Source organism: Arvicola amphibius, chromosome 14 (assembly GCF_903992535.2).
Source record: "Arvicola amphibius chromosome 14, mArvAmp1.2, whole genome shotgun sequence".
NCBI classification, from domain to species: Eukaryota; Metazoa; Chordata; class Mammalia; order Rodentia; family Cricetidae; genus Arvicola; species Arvicola amphibius.
This window is the reverse complement of record NC_052060.1, coordinates 2792237-2816791: the sequence shown is the minus strand read 5'-3', so window position 1 is coordinate 2816791 and position 24555 is coordinate 2792237. Positions and strand designations below refer to the sequence as shown.

The window sequence follows — 24555 nt, the reverse complement described above, 5'->3', positions numbered from 1 at the left end:
AGCCATTTCTCCAGCCCTAAAGTACAACCCAGGAAGAAGCTCAAACTCAGACCCTCGCACCTCTGCCTCTTCAGCATCCTCCAGGCCTGTGCCAATTCCTACTTAAATGTGCAGGGGTTAAAGACATCCTAATAGAAACCACTGAGGCATCACAGGAATAGAAATGCCATTTGCCTGTTTTCCTTCTGGAAACCCTCTTACTCTGTTGCCCAGGTTAGTCTTGAACTCTTGTTTCCATCCCCCAGGTAGCTAGCTGGAACACATGGGGCCCTCTGTTCTCAGGGCCCCTCTCTAAGTCAATGCCCTGGGACAGAGCAGTTTTACAAATACGTTTTCCCAAAGGAGAAAAAGTGAACAGCTCTACAAGGAAGGCATCCTGAGGGTTTACCAAAAGACGATCTTTGTAGAAAAACAATTTTTTGGGGGAGACACAATCAACGCAAAGGAATGAAGGTAACAGGGAAATACTTTCTTGGGAGAAAAAAAGGAAGAAAACCCAAGGGTTGGGAGCTCCGAGGACGAGCTCCAGAGCTCTGGAGCTTCAGAGCAACTGGCCCAGGCTCACAGTGAGTGCTTAGGACACCCTGCTGGGCCTAATTGTTTTTAGAACATAGGGTACTTTATGCCACAGCCCAGCTGTGAGCTTGCTGGCATCTGTCACCTTGTGTCACCACCTAGGCAGAAAATAGCAGCTTCAACCACTCCCTCAATGGCCTTCCACTAATCTGCAATGTTTTTGCTTTATACAGCCCCCTCCCCTGCTACTGTGAAGACTGGACTATGTATAAAGTCTCTCCTCCACTTTCGGTCACGCAAAGAACACCTGGGCGTGCAGCAGAGCCCAGGAGACACTGACTGGCATACATCAGATTGCTGGGTGTGGACCCGAATTCTTCCACACACAGAAATATTTTATAATTCTCTCATCGTTTATTAAAGACAATAGCTCAGTTTCCTTTGAAGAGTAAGGAAGGCTAAGCAAAAAATAAAATAAGTCTTTGTGGCTAGATTGATGAGCTAAAAATAGGCTTAACATAGCGATCAGTGCACACATACAAGACGATAAATGATAACAAACATTTGCTGAATGGAACTGGAACTCTGGCTACTGAAACTTGAAAATGAAAACCCTGCGCTGCATGCGATCATCGGTACTGTGAGAACAGCCTTGCGAAGAGCACCGGGCTCCAGAAAAAAAACCTTCACCTTTTAAAACAGCAAGATCACACCATCCTCTGGCTCACACTCTCACTGAAACGTCCTGTTTGTCACAGTGGCCGAGTGACGGGTGCTAAGTTCGGAGCTGTATTTTCCTAAGCAATCTGACCAGGTTAATATTTCTTGTGCACCTGAAAGAAGCCACAAACATTCACTGTCCCCTGAGGGTGGTCAGTGCATTGCCATGGCAACAGTCTTGAGCCCCAGTTTACACACCTGAGCACGAACCACTTGTCCAGTTTGGTCCACCCCATTCCCCACAGCGCCCCCTCATGTCAAACCGCCCTGGTCACAAGAGTGAAAGGGTTTCTTGGAGGGCAGTGGAGACAATGTCAGTCCTTTCAAAATGTTTCCATAGGCACAAATTGGCTTGTTCTGTACATGGGGAAACTCTTCCCAGACTCAGTTCATACAACTGGATCCCAATTTTGTTGTAAAAAATTTACTAAAACTCCAGAGTAAATCTAATTTTAGAAAGAAAACTTAAAGATGATTCCATGCAACTGAAACGCACGAAGAGAAAACAAAAGGTGTTTGAATTATGTAATCACCCAGGAACAAAACAGCTGCGGAGCCCTGAGTGGTATTTAGAATCAGAAGCCAGCTCCTCGGGGCACGTTTTATAATAATCAGAGTTCCACGAAGCACGGCTCTGCTCGGTTACAGGCACCACTTTAACCTGGGAGCTTCCATCTAGCTTTTGCCTGTATTACTGCTTGACTGGAAACGGATGTCCAGAGAGGAGAAAGCAAACCCTTAGGAAGGTTGACCGCCAATAATCCTCTGCACAGTCCTTAAGTTGTGCATGCGTCTGAAGGCCACAGCTGCGCCAGGACACGGAGAAAGACAGCTTTCCTGTCCATTGCTCCCACTTCCCACTCTCCGTCCAGTCCCCATGAGGGGCTCACACTGCAGGATCTTCCACGTGGCCACGGATTTTCTGTGGTTCAGAGGTTAGGCACTCTGGAGGACAGCACTGAGGGACGAGTTAGTGCTCCCGAATTCTAGATCTACCCCAAACGGACCTCCTACTTCAAGGGAGAAGGCAACAGGCAAGGGATACTTTCTTACAGTATAGCTACTTGGCAGGAAGAGAAAGAAGGGATCAGACCACGGCTCCTGGATTTAAGACGAAAGACTGACTTCTGGGCACCAACTCCCGGTCTGCAGCAGCAGAGAGTCCTGTCCACGTGATGCCAGGTGCCAACACCCTTGGAGGTGCCTGGGCTCTTGCTGGCTTAAGTTTAGTGAAGCTTGTGCACGGGGTGGAGTAGGGTCATGTGTTCTGCGCCCTTGAAAGGCAGCTTTGCACTGGAATAATAGTGTACCACTTCAGGGATGCTGTCGAACACAGCGCTGGGCTGATTCAGCGTGTACTTGTTGTCTTTCGTCTGAGCCACTATGATGTGGACACAGCCTTGGCTGGTCCTGGAGGAGAAAAACAAGGAGACATGGACGAGTGAGCAGACAGTCTGTTCCCTCTGGACACCACCCCAGCCAGAGTCGCAATGGGCGCATGGGTCCTCTTCTTGTCCTGCAACTGTTCTACGCATACAGAGAAGCATTCAACAAGCTGACGGCGTGTTTGGAAGTTTCTAAGCCTAAAGGCATGGCACCCAAACTTGTTTATCACTATTACACACCAGCGGTCAGGACTGGAGGAAAAAGTTAAATAAATCCCTTCTACTGCCCAAATTGTAAGACTCGTGAAGCCCAAGCCACTGTACAGTTCATATTCAACCCCCTCCACTGCTAAAAAGATATGTGGTTACTTCTCCTTTATTTTGCCCCAAAGGAACACATTAATAATAATAATAACAATAACTGTCTATTGGCCCTGCCCCACGAGGAGAGACCAGTCCTAGCTGCACATAATGACAGCTGGCACTGAAGGCTCAGAGATTTAATCCGAACACTGCTTTCAGGAGCACAGTGGCTGTTCCTGGTATTGTCTGTGTGGCCTACCCTGTTTTCTGAGCCAGATTGCTCTTGTGCCCCTCCCCCTCCTTTCCCTTCCAGTCTGATTGTTTCAGCTGCAGGGGCTCAGCTTCCTCAGGAAGGAAGTGCTGTTAGGGCTTCTGACAATGATCCTCCGATATAATGCCACTGAATTCACAGAGCAACGAGAATTTCCATGAGACACGTTCTGCCAAGCCCACCAGGCAAAAGTGAGTTTTCTGCGCACAATTAGACAGAGCAAAGACAGGCAACTCAGCATTTCCTCCTTCACCAGAAGAGACTAGTATTAAATGCAGCTGGCATCTTGACAATCAAGGATTCAATATTCATTGAGGTCCCTCATACTAAGCAATAAGGAAAAATGACGGAATCTGGGTGTGTGGGCACACGCCTGTGGTTCTCTTACTGGGAGGGAGAAGGGGATCACTATGTTAGAGAGAAACCTGGGCTACACGGGAGTACCAGGCATGTGGCACATAGGGTTTAATCCCAGCCCTCAGGAGGGAGAGGCAGGAGGATCTCTGTTGAGTTTGATGCCAGCCTGGTCTGCAAATTGAACTCCAGAGTTCCAGGCCAGCCAGGGCTACATAGAGAAACCCTGTCCAAAAAAAAAAAAAAAAAAAAAAAGGGAAAGGAAAAAGAAAATAAAGAATTGGTGTGTGTGTCTGTGTGTGTGTGTGTACCAGAGATATGGCTCAGTGGTTAACAGCTTTTGCAGAAGACCTGAGTTCAGTTCGAAGCACCCACATGGAAGCTCACAACTCTCTGTAACTCCAGTTCCAGGGGATCTGATGCCTTCTTTTGGGCTCCATGGGTACCCATGTATGTGCTATACATCATACATGAAGGCAAATACTCAGTAACATAAAATGTTCTAAATCTTAAAAGAACTATAGAAGGGTTTGAACCGCTCTGTCTTCTTAGTTTTATTGACTGATTTTTTTTGCACTGCTACTGGACAAACTCAGGGCTGGTGTGTGCTAGGCAAGTATGCTCCTGCTGCGCTAGAGCCCAGGCCCTAGCCACGGCTCTCTCTCTTTCTTTCTTTACTTTGTATGCGGTGGGTGTTCTGCCTGTGCATGTGTCTGTGCACCACGTGCATACCTGGTCCCTACAGAGGCCAGAGAGAGCACTGGATTCCTGGGAACTGGAGGTACCAACAGTTGTTGGCTGCCGTGTGGGTGCTGGGAATTGAACCCTAGTCCTCTGGAAAAGCAGCCAGTGCTCCTAACCATTGAGCCATCATCTCTCCAGCCCTGGCACCATTTTTTTTTTGTTTTTGTTTTATGAGACAGGGTTTCTCGGTGTATCCCTGACAGACCAGACACTCTCTCTGTAGACCAGACTGGCCTCGAACTCACAGAGATCCGCCTGCCTCTGCCTCCCGAGTGCTGGGATTAAAGGCGTGCGCCACCACTGCCCAGTTTCACTTTTTCTTTTAAATCAGGAATTATTCCTCTTCTAAGAGGCCTTAGACATGATAACGTGAGGTTGAAACTGGCTAAGTTCAGTGATAACGAAATCAGGACCACCACGACTGTGACAGACACCGGGGTTTTTATTGGGCGCCAATTCTGCATCCTGAGCAGTACTTCGCCGTCTGCTGTCCAAGTAAACGCCTCACACCCCTGTGACCCAGACTGCCCATCCGCCCTTGGGGAGGAGACTCTTTACAGCACACCCCTGCCCTCAGACAAGGATGCCCGTGGCGGGAGGACTTACTTCAGTGCAATGGAGTACCTGCTGTTGCCTGACTCACTGTTTCGGACCAGGTAACCAGCTTCTTTGCAGGGCTGTAGTCGGCTCTCAGCCTCAGCTCGGGTAATGGTGCCATGATACCAACTGAACAGGGGTACAGAAGAAAACAGGGTCACAGTGCAAACTCAGTGGGCTTGCACCCCTCTTTGAGCGTCACTTACAGACCCACTCCACTAAAGCACAGTTCACCAGCCTCGGCAGATCCTGCTGCATATTCAGGACAGACAGCATACAGATTCCAGCCGGTCCCAGTCACAGAGCCTTTCAACCCTACACAGCCAAGTCCAGGAGGGTGGTGCCATTCGAAACAGTTCCCTCGAGGCCTGGAGGGCGGGCTCAGTGGTTCAGAGCACTGGCCGCACTGCAGAGGACCTGGGCTCAATTCCTAGCATTCACGTGGAGGACCACAAACACCCACAACTCCAGTTCCAGTTTCAGTGTCCTCTTCTAGCCTCTTCGGGTATCAAAACACTCACAAAACAATCATTCAAAATAAATAATTAAACCAAAATAAAGCAAACTTCCCCTCTGTGTGGAAGGAGGCATATACAGAATTCTTAGGCTACAGTAGCCCTTCCACCCTCAGCAAATGCACTGTGCTTAGAAACCCTACTGGACAAGAATTCATAAATGAAAGGGGTTACCCCAAATGAGCCGGGGACCCCACACAAGGCTGTGACGAAGTCACTGAGGGAGACTCACGGCTGCTTTTCCAGGGCCAGGCCCGGGTCCACCTTCTCCCTGTCGCTGTGGTCTGACAGAGTTGGCTTCAAGGTCTTCTGCCAGTGGTGGGGTCTGCCTGTGTCCTCTCTTCCAGGAGATCGATCAGATCCCTCAAACTGGACTGGAAGGAAGACTCCACTTAACACCAGAGACCACGGAGGCCAGGAACCCTCAAAGGGAAACACCTCATGCCTGCTTTAGCCCCTCCTCAAAGGTCAGCTCCAGTGTGCAGCAGGGTCTCTAGACAGCTGTTGAGGACTTCTGAACACACTGTCCTTGAAGGCGCTCCTCAGTTTAAAACAGTTTGGGAACACAAGAGGAGACTCATGTTTCAGCATGACTTTCATTCTAAAAGTGCTTACAAAAAGTTGTTTGCTTGTTTGTTTGTTTTTTAAAGATTAAATATAAATTTTGAGCGTGAGTGTAGAACACTCCTGCCCTGAACGGGACATCTGTTTCTCACCCTGGCCTCGAGGTTCAGGGATCTACACAGACGAGGGGCAGAAAGACTGTTGAGTCACGTGTGGTAGATGGTTTAAATGAAACAGAGCTCTCCAGACACAACAGGCCGGACACACATGACCTCACAGAGGCTGGCACAGCTCACACAGACCTACGCAAGCCCAAGCCAGGGAGGAGGGGACGTGGGCACTGAGTCCCACCCCAGCCAAGCAGCTATTCACAAGGCTAGCTGCTAGGACAGGGAAGGAACTGTCTTCCACCACACTCGCCACAGACACCACGTCAGCTCAGGAGCAGCTGGCCAACACAAATAGGACTCGACGTTTTTAGTGGCTTTCCCCCTTCTTGTCTTCTCAGAGAGAAGTTGTGTGGGTGCAAAGGGGGTGAGAGCTGAGAGGAGCTGGAGGACAGCAGAGACATGACAAAAATTCAGCGTACGAAACTCTCAGAGAACATTTCTTCTCAAAAGACTTAAAACATACATTTAGAGAAATTTAGTGAGTCTATCCTCCTTCTATAAAACCAGTGGCAACTTTCACTGAAATAATAAGCAAAAGGATAAGACACTCAGACAGAGAAATCATGAAATGACACCCGAGAGCTGCTGAGACGCCCAGGATGGGCAGAGGAGAGACCAAACAGAGCCGCTGCAGACTGGCTTTGCTTTTCTCTCTTCCTAGGTGAGCTCTCACAGGCCCTAGGGTGGCCTAGAACTTGCCATCTCCTGCTGCTGTGCTGGAAGTACTGGGATTATCGGCAAGCGCCGCCACCAACCAGTACGCTGTTTCCACTTCTAATTGGATTTACCGCTAACGGGAAAGAGGCCTTGAAAATTCTAAATCAAGGGCAAAACAAAGTCTGTGAAAGTCAAATGGAAACATTATGTCTTGGGATCAGCAGCTACAGATGGCTGTGAGCCTCTATGTGGGAGCTGGGAACTGAACCCAGGTCCTCCGCAAGAGCAGGGAGTTCTCTAACCACTGAGCATCTCTCCAGCACAACCCCACCTATTCTTCTTATTGTTTTAAGCCTGCTTATCAAATTTTCTCTTAAATTACTTAGAAACCCTCACACAAGCAAGGTTAGGTATCCCAGCTACTCAAGGGCTGAGTGCAGGAGTGTGAGGCTAGCCTGGGCTAACTAAAGAGGAGCCATTTTCCTAGGCCCACGTTTGAAGATATGATTCTACCTTAAATCTCGGTTTTACTTTGGAACAGCTTTCTAAAGGAATCAGTTTTAGCAGGGAATTGGGGCGTATGACTCTAATACTCTCACTAAGGAAACTGAGGCAGGAAGCAAACCAAATGACAACAAAATGTCTTCAGTCGTGTTTGCAGCCCAGCGGCCGGTCCACTCACCTCTCTCACCCAGGCCTGCTATTTCACAGTGAGCATCTCACAGGCTTGAAGAGTAAGCGAGGTCAAGATCTAGAAAAGCCGTCTCCAGTTTGATAGCTTTTGTGACAGGAAATCAATGTGAAGTGACCAAGAGGCTTTTCCAACAGCCCTTGAAGGCGTCTCAGCAGCTACGCCACAGCAAGAGAGGGGGAACGAGCAGTTTTAAGGGCACAATTGCAGCCTGGTTGTTGTTTTGATCACACAGAGTATTGGGTAGCCCAGACTAGCCTTGAACTCCTGGTTTTCCTGCCTCCCGAGTCCTGGGAATGCAGGCAGAACGCGTGCCTCATCCGTAGCTAGACTTCTCCACCTCAAATACCCTGTTAAAAAGGGGGCTTGTGGGATGGCAAAATGGCTCAGGGGTAAAGGTGCCTGCCACCAAGCCTGGCAACCTGGGTTCAATTCCTGGGGCCTACATGATAGGAGAGAACCAACTCCACAGGCCGTCTTCTGGTCTACCATGTTACCCTCATTCTCCAAACAATCAGACGAAGCAAAGTAACAGACGTGCAGTGAGGAAGCGAAGCACAGGACTCGATGCAGCATCGAGAGTCGCCTGGCTCTAAGTACCGTCTGCAATGGGTCACCAGGGCCGAGGCTCCTCTGCAGGTAGGTGGGCATGGGTGGCCAGCTCGCCCTTCCTCCACTCCTCCCTTAGGCTCCACTGACCAGTACTCTGCTCTGGAATTCTGAGGACTTTTTCAGAGTGTCCTCAGAGTGAACTCATGCTAGGTGATAGGTATGTTCACTACCTGCACTAACCAGTATTCAACAGACACATGTACTGAGGGCTGCACACGTGTACTGAGGGCTGCGCACATGTACTGAGGGCTGCGCACGTGTACTGGGGGCTACGTAGATGTACTGAGGGCTGCGCACATGTACTGAGGGCTGCACACATGTACTGAGGGCTGCGCACGTGTACTGAGGGCTGCGCACGTGTATGAGGGCTGTGCACATGTACGGACAGCTGCACACATGTACTGAAGAGCTGTACAGATGTACTGAAGGGCAATACGCATGTACTGAAGGGCAATACGCATGTGCTAAAAGCCACATTTGTGCCCAGTGAACCCAGACCATTGCCGTGTCAGCTCTGAAAGGCAGTTAAGTGCTAGGAGGAGAAGGCCTTGAATGGCAGGCGCTGCACCCTCACCTGACAGGGCCCGTGTGATCTGCTCCCTCTTCCACTCCCAGGGCTGCTCATACTCGGCGGCAGGTCGAGCATCCTCCTCTGGTAGCCTGCTGTCTGCTGGCCGTGCCTTCACTTCTGCCACCCGTTGGCCACCCTCTGAGGGCTCATAGGGGGTGTCATAGAGCTGCGGTGGCTTCCCCAGCAGGTCCTTAGAGCTGCGTCTCTTGGCTGTGGCCTCCACCTTCATGCTCTCCCCTGGCTCACATGGACCATCCAGCAGCTGGAGGGCCTTCACCAGGGGGTCTTTGGAACCACGACGCCTGATTTCTGAAAATTAGGCAGACATGAAAATTAGGTGTCACGAGGCTTGTGGGTAGCCTACGGGTAACCTTGGCTGAGGCAGTAGAATGCTCTAGATCTGTTCTGGTGTGGGCTGGCTACTCTCTGGCCATGCTGTGGAAGCAAGAGGAGGCACAGCGCTTTCCTGGCCACTGCACAAGATGCTGTGCCTACTGAACTCAGTTACCACACTGTCCCTAAACAGGCTGCACAGCTGCTGAGAGGTGGGCTTAAAAAGAGTGCCTCAGCTGGGCTAGGGCGGTGGTGCCGCATGCTTTTAACCCCAGCACTGGGGAGGCAGAGAAGGAGGGAGGGAGGGAGGGAGGGAGGGAGGGAGGGGGGGGGGGAGGAGGAGGAGGAGGAAGAGGGGGGAAGAGGGGGAAAGAAAGGGGAAGAAGGGGGAAGGAGGAGAGGAAGGGGAAGAGGAGGAAGGGGAAGAGGAGGAAGAAGAGGAGGAAGAAGAGGAGGAAGAAGAGGAGGAAGAAGAAGAGGAAGAGGAGGAAGAGGAAGAGGAAGAGGAAGAGGAAGAGGAAGAGGAAGAAGAAGAAGAAGAAGAAGAAGAAGAAGAAGAAGAAGAAGAAGAAGAAGAAGAAGAAGGCCGCCTCTCAGCACAGCCAAATGGGCTGAGGCCAAGAAGAGGGTTGATACCTGCAGGCAGGAGCCTCCAGGTCCCCTGCCAGGGTAGTGAAGAAGAGTCCTCTGGGTAGGAGTTTCACTTCCTTGCCCTAGTGTTTGCTTTAAGTAAAGTTTACCTTCAGATCTTGCAACCTTTCTTATTCAGAAGCCCAGACGAAAGAGAGCATTTGAAGGAAAACCAGCTGTTATGTACCGAAAACCCTGCTCACAATACTCCAGGGAAGCTATTTGCCTTAGTTAGGCTTATGTTTGCTTCGAGACAGGGTTTCTCTGTAGCCCTGGCTGGCCTGGAACTCACTGGGCTCCACCTGCCTCTGCCTCCTGAGTGCTGGGATTTAAGGAGTGTGGCAACATGCCTGGCTTCCATCCACATTCTTAAGATACACATTCGGAGTAATGGGAGCCACACACATTCACAAAGTAGACTGAAGGATAAATCTAAATAAGAGGTGTTGCGGCAGAAAACCAAATCATCTAACACAGCCCAGCAGCAAACGCCGCTCTCAGTGCGATGCTCAGTCTGAGACAGACACGGTGGCGTCCCCATGGTAAAGAGAACAGAAGCACAGAGAGCCTGAGGAAGTGACCCAGACCAGTACGTGGCAGGGCCAGGAATGGAAAGCAGGAAGCAGGGCGCTAGAAGCCTTACTCTTTGACACACATCTGGATGGACTCCAAGTGGAAGAAAAATGGAAGATGAGCTGACTCTGACGGAGAAGGTCACTTCCAGCGGAGGAAGCTGCATGAATGAAGATAGGGAGGTGAAAAACATAAGGGGTGAGCTGCCATCCCAGGAAGCAGAGAGGAAAGTTTCAAAGGCAAAAGTCCAGAGAAAAGGAAGGGCTTGAGAGCTCTTAGCTGGAGAAGGGTAAGGCCCAGAGAAGCAAGCTGTGGGGGTTTCCTTAGTTTGGTGTCATCTTTTAAAAAAAGATTTACTTATTTATGTATACAAGTGACTTGTCTGCATGATGCCTGCACACCAGAAGGGGGCGCCGAGTCGTGAGCTGCCATGTGGGTGTTGGGAATCGAACCCAGGACTTCTGAAGAACAGTCATGCGCTTGTATCTGCTGAGTCATTTCTGCAGCTCTGTCATTTTTTAAAAATAAAAAAATTCAAGATTTATTTATTTTTAATTACGTGTGTGTTTCTGCAGAAACTAGAGGATGGTGCCAGATCCCCTGAAGCTCCAACTACAGACAGTTCCGAGCCAACAGACTTGGGTTCTGGGAACCAAACTCTGGTCCCTGCCAGAGCAGTGAGTCATCTCTCCTGCCACATCTCTGTTGCTTTTTAGGGCAGGGTATCACGGAGGCCAGGCTAGCCTGGAGATTGCTATGTAGAGAAATATGGCCTTGAATTCCAGGACTCTCCTGCCTCAGCCCCCAAATGCGAGGATTACAGATGTTTGGAACTCATCTGGAAGTGGGGTTTCTTCCAATAGCAAGAACACCAAGTTTGGATTGTGCTGTGTACAGTGAAAAACCATTTAAAAATCTTTTGTTGTCTACTTTTTTCTTCTTTTCTCTTTTGGTTTTTCGAGACAAGCTCTCACTGTAGCCCTGGCTGTGCTGGAACTCGCTCTGTAGACCAGGCTGACCTCAAACTCACAGAGATCCTCCCGCCTCTGCCTCCCAAGTGCTGGGACTAGAGGCATGTGCCATCATGCCTGGTCATTTAAAAATCTTAAAAGCAGGCAGTAATAATTCTATCTATGAGTCACTCTGTGATAACTCTAGCAGCAGTGTATAGGATGAAGGAAGCGAGAAGTAGTATCTGGCCTGAAGTGACACACAGGAGTGTACAGATAGCCCTGATATAAACTGGCCAATCAACAGTTAAACAACTAGCCACTGTAGGACAGAGTTGGCAGTGTCTGGCGACAGACCAACCTGGGTGCCGGGTCCTTACCAGATTGCCCTAACCAGATGGACTCTATGAAGATTCCTACATTCCTACATATTACATTTATGCCTATTAGCATCTGTGGTCTTTTAGTCCACTGACCTCTCACCAGGCATCTCTTCCGTGGAAAAGCCTCTTGTGCCTAGCTGGCCCTCTGCTGACCCTCAGAGCTCACCAGCTGCCATAGGTGTCCTGGTCCATTCTTACTACTGTGTACTTAGTTTTTTGACATACATGTTTCCACTTTGGTAGACATGGCTGGGGCAGGGACCAGCATGCCTTGCTTACGCTGGCAGAACACATCACTGTGTGATGACGGGGTGGTGGTCAGGCAGAGGACACATGATCTGCAAGTGTGCGTCAAGGAGATTGCTGCCGCGGACAGCGGTCAGCACTGCAAGGATAAAGGCAATGCTAGAGAAGAGGACGCTGACCGAGGGGACGGAGAGCACGAGACAGAATCCTGGACAGGGGTTTGAGGTGAGGTGGCTGACAGAAGCAAGGAGGGGAGAAACAGTGGGGCAAGCAGAAAAGGGTCGGAAGCCTGCGATGCTGTGCAAATGGACCTGGAAGAGTTCCCTGCAAGTGGAAACAGACGGGTCACCGGCTCAGTGAGAGCTCTGTAACAAAGAAAGGACAGCAGGTGGAGAAAGTTACTCAAAGGAGGCCACTAAATTAAAGAGGGAAACTTTAGCCAGGCTTGGAGACGCACGCCTTCAATCTCAGCACTCAGGAGACAGAGGCAGGCCGACCTCTGTGTCAGGGCACATTCTGAGTTCTAAACCAGTGAGGGGCGTGTGTGTGTGTGTGTGTGTATGTGATGTGGGATTGTGTGTATGTGGTGTGTGTATGTGGGTGAGTGGTGTGTATGTATATATGTGGGGGGTGAGGCATGAGGTTTGTGTGTGTGTGTGTGTATGTGGTGTATGTATGTGGGTGAGTGATGTGTATGTATGTATGTGGGTGGTGAGGTATGAGGTGTGTATGTGTGTGAGGTATGTGGTGTGGGATTGTGTGTGTGTGTGGAGGTGTGTGTGTGTGTGCATGTGTTGTGATGACTTATTTCGTTATATGTGGAATTTAGGTCCCTGTGCAGCGACCACCTCTGTGCCTCCAGTCCCACACAAGTCTATGCTCACTGGAATTACCTGGGAAAACTGTAATACACATTTACTCATCTGGTCTTCATCTTCACAGGACCTGACTTCACTGGTGGATGTAGCTGCAAGCCAGATGGTGCAAACTACTAGGATATTCTGATGAGCAGCTAAACTTGAGGATATCCCTTACCCACCTCCTCCGACTCTCTGGGGCTAATCTCTCCTGGCATCATCCCCAAACAGAAGGACACATCACAACACAAGGCTGTGAATATAGCTGGCAGGACTGGCCTAGCTGTCTGAGGCTAGAGCTGTGTCTTTGTCTTAGACTTTTGACTTTCAACCCCACGACTTTTTCTTCATTGCCTATTTTAGATGTAGTTATGAAAAACAAGAAACAAAAACATATTCTGTTCTTGGTTCAGCTGAGATAAGGCTGGCATTTTAAAAAAAAAAAGAAAGATCTTTTCTCAAGGAAGCAGAACACACAAAGGAACCCAGGGGATGGATTTAGAATTTTTTGGTTTCTAATCGGAACTCATTCCTGCTCAGTTTAGATAGTGTTTCCCAAGATCCCAGCTTCAGGACTGGAGAGACATCTCAGTTGTTAAGAGCACTTGCTATTCTCACAGGTTCAGCTCCAAGCACCCATATGGTGGCTCACAATCATTTGTAACTCTGGTTCCTATCACCTTCTTCAGGTACATACATGGTTCACATACACACACACACACATACATATATACATACATGTATACAAGCACTCATACACATAGAATAGAAATAAAGAGAAAAAAAGGTCCTCGCTTCAACTCTGCTCCATTAGAGCTACATGAACCTAAGGAGAAAGACTGAGTCCATCTTAGGTAGAGGTACTGGATCCATCCTTAGGTAGAGGTTCTGAGTTCATCCTTAGGTAGAGGTTCTGGATCCATCCTTAGAGGTTCTGGATCCATCCTTAGGTAGAGGTCCTGGATCCAGCCTTAAGTAGAGATTCTGGATCCATCCTTAGGTAGAGGTCCTGAGTCCAGCCTTAAGTAGAGATCCTGGATCCATCCTTAGGTAGAGGTTCTGAGTCCATCTTAGGTAGAGGTACTGGATCCATCCTTAGGTAGAGGTCCTGAGTCCATCTTAGGTAGAGGTACTGGATCCATCCTTAGGTAGAGGCTCTAAGTTCATCCTTAGGTAGAGGTCCTGAGTCCATCCTTAGGTAGAGGTCCTGAGTCCATCCTTAGGTAGAGGTTCTGAGTCCATCTTAGGTAGAGGTACTGGATCCATCCTTAGGTAGAGGTTCTGAGTCCATCTTAGGTAGAGGTCCTGGATCCATCCTTAGGTAGAGGCTCTGAGTTCATCCTTAGGTAGAGATCCTGGATCCATCCTTAGGTAGAGGTTCTGAGTCCATCTTAGGTAGAGGTACTGGATCCATCCTTAGGTAGAGGCTCTAAGTTCATCCTTAGGTAGAGATCCTGGATCCATCCTTAGGTAGAGGTCCTGAGTCCATCTTAGGTAGAGGTACTGGATCCATCCTTAGGTAGAGGTCCTGAGTCCATCCTTAGGTAGAGGTCCTGAGTTCATCCATAGGGTGGAAGTTCTGCTCACAGGGCAATTTCAATAGACTAGCATTCAAATGAGATACAGTGATAGATATGACTGATATACATATGCGTGTAGTGTATCTTTGCTGTGGCATTCTCCTGTTCCCTTCGTTTGAAATGGACAATGAGCCAGCCAGAAAGCACACAGCTGAAAATGCTTCTTCCTTGCATGGCCCAGCAATGGAGAAGTTGGTAAAATATCTTTGGAAACAATGTTTAATTAGGTGGAAAAGAGCCTAGACACCTCCCCCTTCCAGGGCATTAAACCTTCCAGTCCATTCCAACACCTGGCTGTCCCTAACCTGAGGCGCCATAGAAACAGAAACAATCACAGGGCTGCAAGCCGACCCTTCCTGCAGGGAGAATAGCCCCTGACGTGCAGAGCTGGTTCCAAGAGGAAATGAGCCTGAGAAGGAGGAAATGGCAGAGGAAGCTACACCCTGGCTGCCGATAGAGGCCATTTACTGTGGCAGACAACGGGGTGCTGTGGTTGGCAGCAGATAAACACTCACTTGTAGCCTCTCTGAGATCCAGGGCTGTCCCACACCAGTGAAAACCGCAGCTGATATGTACAGAGCCCAACAGGGACTGGAAAATCTCCCTTTCCAGCCCGTAGTTCTCATTGCACACAACTCACACTGGACACACAGCGGAAGGCCAGTGTCTTTAATTAACTATTAACAATTTTGATTTTGCAGGGTTTCACTCCATGGTTCAGGTTCTCACTCTGACTTCTAACTTGCAGTGATCCTCCTGCCTCAGTTTCCTAGAGACTGGGATTACTGGAGTGCACTACCACACCTGGCAACGAATTTAACTGCTATTATCACCCTATATTATCTATCTAGGAATCTCTTCTAGGAGTCTCTTCAAAAATAGGATTCTCTTCATCCCAGCAATCGGGAGGCAGAGGCAGGCGAGTTTGAGGCCAGCCTGGTCTACAAGAGTTAGTTCCAGGACAGCCAGGGCTACACAGAGAAACCCTGTCTTGAAAAACCAAAATAAATAAGTAACTATTAAAAAAAAATAAAAACAGGGTTCCAGGGTTCTCTCTCAACAGTCAGAGTGGCTGTGCTTGCTGGGCACTTACGTCACAGGTTCACATCACAGAAGCCCTGGAGCTTACTGACGGGTGCTAGGCCTCTGCCCTGCAGGTCACTGAGTGGGCAGCCCAGACTTCTCTATCTTACCTTGCTTTGTGTGTATCTTTATGAAGAATTCTTCCTGACATTTTTTATTAAAAAATTTAGATTCGCTAGATGGTGGTGGCACACACCTTTAATCCCAGCACTTGGGAGGCAGAGGCAGCAGATCTCTGTTGAGTTTGAGGCCAGCCTGGTCTACAGAGTGAGTTCCAGGACAGGCACCAAAGCTACAGAAAAACCCTATCTCAAAAAAAAAACAAACAAAACCAAAAAGATTATATTCATTTACTTTTGTTTCATGTGTATGAATGTTTTGCCTGCACGTGTGTCTGTGCACCATGACTGTGCAGTACCTGTGGAGGCCAGAAGAGGGCGTCAGATCCCCTGGCGTGAGTTATAGACAGCTGTGAGGGCCATGTGGGTGCTGGGAACGAAACCTAGATCCTCCAGGAGAGCAGTGAGAAATCACTGAGCCGTCTTTCCAGGCACAAATATACATTTTTAATTGTAATTCTAAATAACATATTTTCCCCATAATCCCTTTCACGTTTCAAAAGCCGCTAAACACAAAGCCTCATGAAGCTCAGTTTCCTCCTGGAGTCAGGAACAGGGCTTCTAACAGTGCTCAAGTTTCTAATCTGAAGTTAGTATTTCTAGCAGATAACTCGGGATACTTCAACAAAGGCAGATACAATTCAGACGCCCTGAAATGTACCTAGGAGAGACAGATTAAAGACTCAGCAGGGTGCAGTTCAATGGAAGAGCTCTTCTGGGCAGGCGTGAGGCCCCAGGACTAAGCTCCAGCACCAAGAAAAACACAAGAATTTAAGTGGAGATTTTTCTAACATGCTGGAGTTGTCCTTCAGACCTGACTATTTAAACAAACCAATAAAACCACTTGGAGGCAAAACAAAAATTTAGAAACAATCTTTGACAAGAGTTCAACAGTCAAAGCTACCAGCTGTCGGCTGCCCTGGTAATGCCTTTTCAACTGATTGGACAACTTATTTCACTTCCTGGACCTAGGTTTCCTAGACTGATTAGCAGTCCCTGACTTGACACTGGTGTTGGCGCATTTGGTAAGGTTATTTGGCAAGTTTGGAACCCCAAAGCCCTTGATGAGCGGCAGTGTAATGCCTGCTGTGGAAGAATCCTCGTGCTAACTGACAGCTGTCTGAGGAGTCTCCTACAGACCTGCCTAGTGTGTAACTTTCAATTTTGTGGCCAAAAGCCACATTGCTGGATTACATAGACTGCGTGTTATCAGCTGCTCAGGGACAATGCTCCTGTAATTTAGTGGAAGAGTGACAGGCTTCTGCTAATCTCCTGCACCCAGTCCTGTATTTTTATGCACATAAATGAGTGTTCTGTCTCCAGTGCCACATGGCCCAGACATACTTAAAATGATACCTACACAGACACTGCAGACTTGACCTGATGTGGAATTTCTCTCTGTATGTTGTGAATGACAATGGTTAATAATAATAAAACCTACTTGAGCCTGTGATAGGGTAGAATAGAGCTAGGTGTGGGGGGGGGACTAAACTGAATGCTGGGAGAAAGAAGGCGGAGTCAAGAGAAACCATGTAGCCTCACTGCAGACAGACGCCGGAACTTTACCTGGTAAGCCACAGCCTCGTGGAGATACACAGATTTATGGAGATGGGTTAATTTAAGATAGGAGTTAGCCAGAAATATTCTTAAGCTATCGGTCAAACAGTATTGCAAATAATATGGCTTCTGTGTGATTATTTCAGTTCTGGGCAGTCAGAAATGATCAAGCAGCCTCCTACAACATGGACCCAAAGCTAGGCTGTCCCTCTGCTCAAATTCACATGATATACCAATGTCAAAGTCGAGCCTGGGATAGTAGTATGTACTCCAAGACTTGAGTATGTCTGGGCCATGTGGCACTGGGGACACAGCACTCACTCTTGAGTGGCAGATCTCAACTCAAATTCTTCATCTATTCTGAAAATAATCTTGTGAAGTCAAGTGAGAGACTGTAATCTCAGCACTTTGAGGCTGAGGAAGGCAGAGAACAGTAAATTCAAGGACAGCATCACTACATAGCAAGACCCTTCCTCAAAACAAATCAATGATCAAAAGCCAATGGGAACCAAAAGAGCAGGCATAGTGGCTGATGTCTATATCCCAGGATTTGGGAGGCTGATGCAAAAGGCCAGCCTGGGTTACTTAGGAAACAGACCTTGCCGGGTGTGGTGGTAAATGCCTTAACACCAGCCGAGGCAGGCAGGATCTCTGAGATCCAGGCCAGCCTGGTCTATAGAACAAGTGCTCGGACAGCCAGGACCACACAGAGAAACCTTGTCATGAAAATCAAACAGAAAAGTTTAAGAACCATAGTGAGAAGACCTTGTCTCTTAAATAAAAAAGTACACACTTTTAAAGAGTATGTGTGTGTCTGGATGGTTTGGCAGGTAAAGGTGCATGCTCTCAATTGACCTGGGTTCAACGCCCAGAGCCTACACGGTAGAAGGAGAGGACTAACTCCTACCCGCTGCCCTCTGATTTTCACACAAGAACCATGGCAAGTGCTTGACCCACACACCAGAGAAAGTCTTGTAAGTGGGACAAGCCTGAAGTCCTCTATGCTTGTTTTCACTTGGTAAAATAGGGGATGGTTAGTCCCTTTAGAGAGCTTTTGAGGCGACAAATCAAAGAAAATAGAACTGGGGATGCAGTTCATTTGTGAAATGCTGACTTACTATGCTCAATCCCCAGCACGGGGTGGGTGGCGGCTAGAGGGAAGCATTAGTGGGCAGCTGCACTACTGGGCTTTCCTGATTTGTGTACTTCTCGCCCCCTGCAAAGAAGCTACTTTCCTGTCCTTTTCTTTCTGGGGGGAGGAGGTGGTAGTGTTTTCAAGACAGGGTTTCTCCGTGTAGCCCTGGCTGTTCTGGAACTTGATCTGCAGATTGGGCTGGTCTCAAATTCAAAAATCCTTCTGCTTCTGCCTCCCAAAAGGTGTGAGCCACACCCCCTCCCAAAAAATAGAGAAGCTATGTTTTTGCAGCCAGTGGAGGTTACTACAGAGTCACAACTGGTTAAAACACAGAAAATAAGTGACTGTGGATACGCACCCCCCTCCCAAAGGGGCATCTATAACACAACTGCTACAGCCAAGGTTCAGGGGACACCGTGGAAGAAGGGGAGGAGGGAGAGTAAGAGCCAGCCGGAGAACCAGGAGGAATGCTGTAGCCATGTCTTCTGGACCTGGCAAGCCCAGGATGCCCATGCCCCCGTGCTCAGTCCTGCACCCACGTGCATGTGACAAACACTAGTGGGAAGCAGTAGGCTTTATGTATATTATATTTATATAGTTATACATGTGTCATTTATTATATATACTATAGAAGATGCCATGCGTTTGAGAGAGGGTGGGGTGGGGACGCAAGAGGAGTTGGAGGGGAGGGGTGGGTGTGACCATAATGCATTATACTTACGTATGAAATTCTAAAAATAAATAAAAAGGAAATAAAACATTTTCCTTGGTTATATGTAAAAGTTAATCCTTTCCCTTGTTCCGTTTAGGCCACTACTACTTTGTAAAAGTGATTTCGTTCCCACTTCCTTTCATTCACAGACTTCATCAGGGCCACAGGCCAGTGACCTGCAGGGTCACAGCCTGGCCAGGGCACACCCTCCCCAGAGTGGTACCTTATCTCTGTGAGCAGGGAAGCAGGAAACAGAGCCGAGCTTTCCTGTCTCTCGTTCTTGCCTGTGACAGTTACCTCTCTGCTAGCCTCTGCAGGGACGGCTCGCCCAGCCCGGGCTGGAAGGCTCATCCATGTGTTTCAACACAGTAAAGTCTTCCACACATGAACAGGACACACGAGACAGCACTCAGGAGCCACAGACTTCATTATGGGTGCTTACTTTAAAATTCCCAAATAAATGTGAACAACTAGTTTGATGTTTTGCTTACGTACTCCTCACCAACTTATGAGAACTGAGTAAAGGAGGAAGGTTTGACACCAAGACCCACACGAGGGTTTGTTCAGCCCACAGACTGAGACTTGGAAAACAGCAAGATTAGTTTAGTTTTCTGTGATTTGCCTGGAGTGGCTGACAGTTATTGTTAATTATTCCCTAGTAATTAATTGCTTTGTTTCAATGTTGAAGAACTTGAGATAAATCTTCTACCACAGTACAAAAAATTATATTACATCTGCAAATGTTTGCAGATTGAATCCCTGAAGTATATATTTGTACTGACTAATAATCTCCATTACAATGCCAATGCTTTTGAATGTGGCCAAGATATGTATAATCGTGTAGGCGGAGGCCGCTTGTTCGTTCCAGGCTGCCCAGACCCGACATAACCACACAGAAACTATATTAATTAAAGCACTGCTTGCCCTATTAGCTCAGGCTCTGTCAACATGTCAGCAATGTTAAAAACGAAGGGCGTGAGGCCGGTGAGACAGCTCTGTGGGTAAAGGCACCAGCGTGATGGGGCAGCCCAAGGTTGATCCCTGGACACAAGGCAGAGGCGAGACCGCCACCCACAAGCTGGCGTCTGACTTCCATCCTCACTCGGTGGCATGGGCACATCCGAATAAAATGTAATACAATTTTTAGAAGGTCAAGGCTACAGACTGAGCAGACTCTCAAATGCCATCTTGCACAAAACCAGAAAAACTTAAAAACAAAACTCTTCAAGTTCTTATAACTCTGAAGGACACTAAAATACAATTAGAAATTTTTCCTTTGAGATTTGGATCTAATTTCTGTTTCTTCCATTCAGTAGAATCTGATTAAATTGCTCTCTTCCCCATATATCATCTATTTATTTACTATTTATCTTTCTGTCTATCTACTATCTATCTATCTACCATCCATCTATCTATCTATCTATCATCTATTGTTTATCTACCATCTATTATCTATTTATCTATCTACCGTCTACCTACCATCTATCTACTATCTCTATCTACTATCTCTCTTTATCTACTATCTACTATCTATCTACATTTCTTTCTTTCTTTCTTTCTTTCTTTCTTTCTTTCTTTCTTTCTTCCTTTCTTTCTCTATTTTTTGAAGGCAGGGTCTCTCTACATAGCCCCGACTGCGCTGGTATTCACTACAGAGGCCAAGCTGGCCTTGAACTCACACAGATCCTCCTGTCCTGCCTCTCAGGTGCTGGGATTAAAGGCGTGCGCCACCACACCCACCCGATTACCATTCTCCAACGCTCGGAACGAGAGTGCTACTTCTGTGCTCAGTAGGCAGACCCCAGCCACACACCTGTTATCATCTGCTGCGCGTCATAGGGCTCCATGTAGCCGTCGTTTTCGCCCACCCTCTCTGCGTCCCTTTGACCTTTTGTCCGCTTGGCATCATATGGGTCAGCGTAGTCTTCTAAAATGATGACCTGTCCAATGAGAAAGGACAGTTGCTAAGGATTTCCCAGACAGGAAAATGGCAACAGCGTGAAAATGGCTGTTGAATATTCCCACAGGTCCAAGAAGTCAAAACCCCTCGTCAGTTCTGACAGCTTTTGTAGTTAACCACGTATCTCTGTCAGACAAACTTTTTTCTATGCCTTGCTTGTGTGTTAGAGTGGCAGGGTAGACAGTAGTTAGGGGAGGTATCTGTGGCGTCAGTGCACAGAGAAGAATTGTTCTACCAGACTGACAGCGCCGAGTCTCCTGCCAGCTAAGCAATATAGACCCAGTGAGCCGGTCACCTCACAGCACCGAGGGGATTCAAAAGGAGTCCAAGACCTGCTTCCTGGCCTCAAGGAGTTTAACAAGCTCCAAAGAGACAGGCACCACAGGTTAGCACCCAACAGTACCCCAGAAGTTTCGGGTTCCATAATCCACAGGGAGAGTGATTTAGCAACTGCAACTACGACAGACAGAAGTTTGATGGTATTTGTGTGCAAGAGCATCTGTCGTTCAAAACGGCAGGGTGCGTGGAGGTGTTCTGCGTGCACGGCAGTTCTGTTCTGGGGTGGCTGCGCGACACTACAGGGGTGAGACCCCTACTCAGGGAGGAAGCCTGGTCCCTGCTCCACAGTCTCTGGAAGGCTCACAAGAAAATAATTCAGACAGTTAAGGGAGAAGTGAAGAGAAGGGGACAGACTGGAAGAATCCACCACCTCGGAGAAGACAGCCTAAGAAATGCCAGTCACTCACAAGTGACACCCACAAAAGGGGACTGTGACTGCCACTTACGCCATCCCATCCTCCTTGAAACCTGCTCCACATGCTGTAACACAGATACATCAAGGAAGGTAGGAGGTGACACTCAGTCCTTGCCCAACAGTGAGGTACAGTTATATATGAGATACTTCCACCTCCACCTTCCTGTGGCTCTGCTCGGTGCCTGGAACAGGACAGGCACGCTAATCTCTGTAAACTCTTGAATGGAGCAATGAACAGAGGCACCCAATATATGCCACCTCTCACAAGGTCGCAGCAGTCTAGGTCAGCTTGTTGAAAGGCAAGAGGAAATTTAAGCCCCTCACCAGGAAACGGTTGCTTGGGCTGAAGCCTAAAACCTGGGTGGGAGCTCTTCTCTCTTCCCATTCCTCACAGGGCAGAAAGCCCAGCTCTGCCCTGCATGGATGCAGAGTTGGCTCATAGGTCCCCCCACCCCTTACCTTTCCCACACTGGACAGAACCCAGAAGCCCTCTGGTGACTAAGATGCAGGAAACACCTTCTTCTCTCCTGATCTGCAATTTCCTTAAGGGCATTTCCTCGTTAAGGACATTGAGCTGCCCCATCCGCCCTCCCAGTGCCATGGACCATACTCTACAGCGCAGCAATATTCACAGAATGAATGGAAGGCCTGTCTTCTTGGCGATGCTGAAACTCAGAGAGGCTTGGGAGATGGGAACTCACACTTTTCAGTTCCTCTGTGTGCTCAGGAGTCTACAGAAGTCTAGCCTTGGTACCCCTTGGTGACAAACTCGAAAACAAGGACCAAAGTACACCACACCTATAAAAGGGCCGATTTCTATCCCTGCCCTTCAACTGCCCTTCTAAACCACGAACAAAAACCAAACACAACGAACAATGAAGTCAAGGTCTTGAAGCCTGGGCAAAAATCTTTCCAAAAGAAAATAAGTCTAATGATTTTTAAACGGTCACTTGGGAGTCAGAATGGACTCAGGGGAGGACCTTAGAAAACATCTTGAACTTATCTTACGCATAAGGAATATTGGGGTTCAACAGGCTCCCGTGTGCCCCCAGCACTGAGAGGTAGGTAGAGATGCTGGCTTCCTACCGTGTCTTGCTGTTTCATTATCTTGGCCTTGTCCAGTTCGGGGCCCAGGGAGGACGGTGAAGAGGACGCAGAGGAAGAGGAGCTGCTAGAGCTGCTGGTGCTGCCGCCACCCGGGTAGCTGCTCTTACCATTCTTCTCCTGTGTGTCCACCTTGATGAGCCTGCTGATGTAGGTGCTGCAGCCTGCGCTCTTGGCCACCGCGCCCCGGTGGGGCTCCTCCTCAGTGGTGGCAGCGGTGGCCGTGGCGGTGACCCGGGAGTTCTTACGACCCTTGCCGGCCGCGGCCTGGATCAGACCCTGCAGGCTGTCCCGGGACAGCCGGCTGTCCTTGAGGGGTCCGCCGCCCGCCCTGCTGCCCCCTAGCTCGGTCGCCGAGTTCTTCCGGCCCTTACCCGGGGCGGGCGCCGCGCCGCCGGTCTCCGAGTTCTTGCGCGGCTTGGCGCTGGCGCCCCCGGGCCTTGCGCGCTCCGACGCGGTCTTCAGGGTCAGCGGGAACTCCTTGAACCACTTGGCCGCCATCAGGGGACCCGGGAGCGTCGAGGCCGCAGAGCAGACGAGCGAGGAGGCCCAGCCGAGACACCGAGTGGCGCCAGGGGCCGGGAGCCGCCGCATTCCCCGGGGCTGGGCGCTGGAGGCCGCCGCGAGCCCCTGGCCGTAGACGCGCGCCGGGCAGGGTGGGAGCCTGGGCGCGGAGCTGGACGCGCGGGCGGCGGGCGGCGGGCGCGGGGGCGGACTGCTCTGTCCTCTGCGCTCCCGCTCGCGGCCGCCGGGCGCCGGGGCTTCCCCTGCTTTTCCTCCTGAGGTGGGCGAGGCCGAGCCCACGGAAGCCCCCGGCAGCCCTGCCCACACTCCCAGCGACGGCGGCGGACGCGGCGCCCGGGCGCCCGCCTCACGGTGGACGCCCAGGACGGACGGCTGCGCCCCTCCCTCGGCAGCGCCGGGGCTCCCTTTCTGCGGACGGGACGGGTGCGGGGAGAGTGGCCTGGAGTCGCCTCCGGGACGACTGTGGCGAGCGCCCGCGCCGCTTCCCTCGCACGCCCGTTCCGTACGCGTCCTGGCGCGGCTGTCCCTGGGCGCACGGAAGCGGCGCGAGGGGCGAAGGCTAGAAGCTCGGCCCGGTGGCCGCGCACGGCTGCTGCGGGGCGGCGACCGGGGTGACGACCGGGGTGACAGCCCCCGGGGAGCCCCTGTGGGAGGAAGAGCGTGGTGGCCCTGACCGGCTCCTGACAGAGACTGCGCTCTGCGCGCCCTCTCGCTAGTTGGGGCTCTCAGTCTCGCTCTCTCCTCAAAGCGATTTCAAAGCTTTGGGGTTAAGAAAATTAAGTATGAACGTGACACGAAATCTTTTCGTTTAAAAAATGAAATGCAGCAGTTGCTTACAAGCCTTCATTGGTAGGCCTGAGTACTTTTGAGTCAGAAAATGGATCTTTTTCTTTTTCCCGATACAGGTCAAAATACCAAGCTCTCTTGATCCGACAAAGTGGCAACATTCTTGTGGTACTGCTCTTCTTCCTTCCTCTTCTTCCGCACCCCGCTCCCCACCTTCTCCCCCTCCTACCTAACCCAAATTTGTCTCCAGTTCTGTGCATTGGAGGTTGACCGTGAACTTCTGTTCCTCCTGCCGCCACTTCGCACCTGGGATGGCAAAGGGTGTGCCACCGCTGCGGATTTCCCTTGGTGCTGAGGATGGAACCTAGGGTTTCATGCACATTAGACAAACACTCTACCAACCGAGCGTCGTCTCCAGCTCTGTGCAGCTTATGACAGACTTCAATTCCTGATCCCAGAGGTGTAACTTTCTTCCTCCGGTTCACCTTTATCTTAGCTGCAGGAGTTTACCACTTGCCTGCTCAAACTCTAACATAATCGTCTTCGAATCACAAAGTAAAAATAAAACAATACCACATCCAACAACAACAACAAAACC

At 49.5% G+C, this 24555-nt stretch overlaps 1 protein-coding gene across 1 annotated transcript; it reads right to left on the bottom strand.

Moving 5' to 3' along the window:
* Positions 1–908: 908 nt before the first annotated feature.
* On the bottom strand, positions 909–23291 carry She (Src homology 2 domain containing E). Its single transcript, XM_038311975.1, has 6 exons — positions 22629–23291; positions 20642–20768; positions 8674–8979; positions 5638–5779; positions 4900–5019; positions 909–2646 (listed from the first exon to the last, which is right to left on the bottom strand). The coding sequence occupies exons 1-6, from the start codon at positions 23238–23240 to the stop codon at positions 2463–2465; spliced, it is 1491 nt and encodes a 496-aa protein (XP_038167903.1). The 5' UTR covers positions 23241–23291; the 3' UTR covers positions 909–2462.
* Between the last annotated feature and the right edge of the window lie 1264 nt (positions 23292–24555).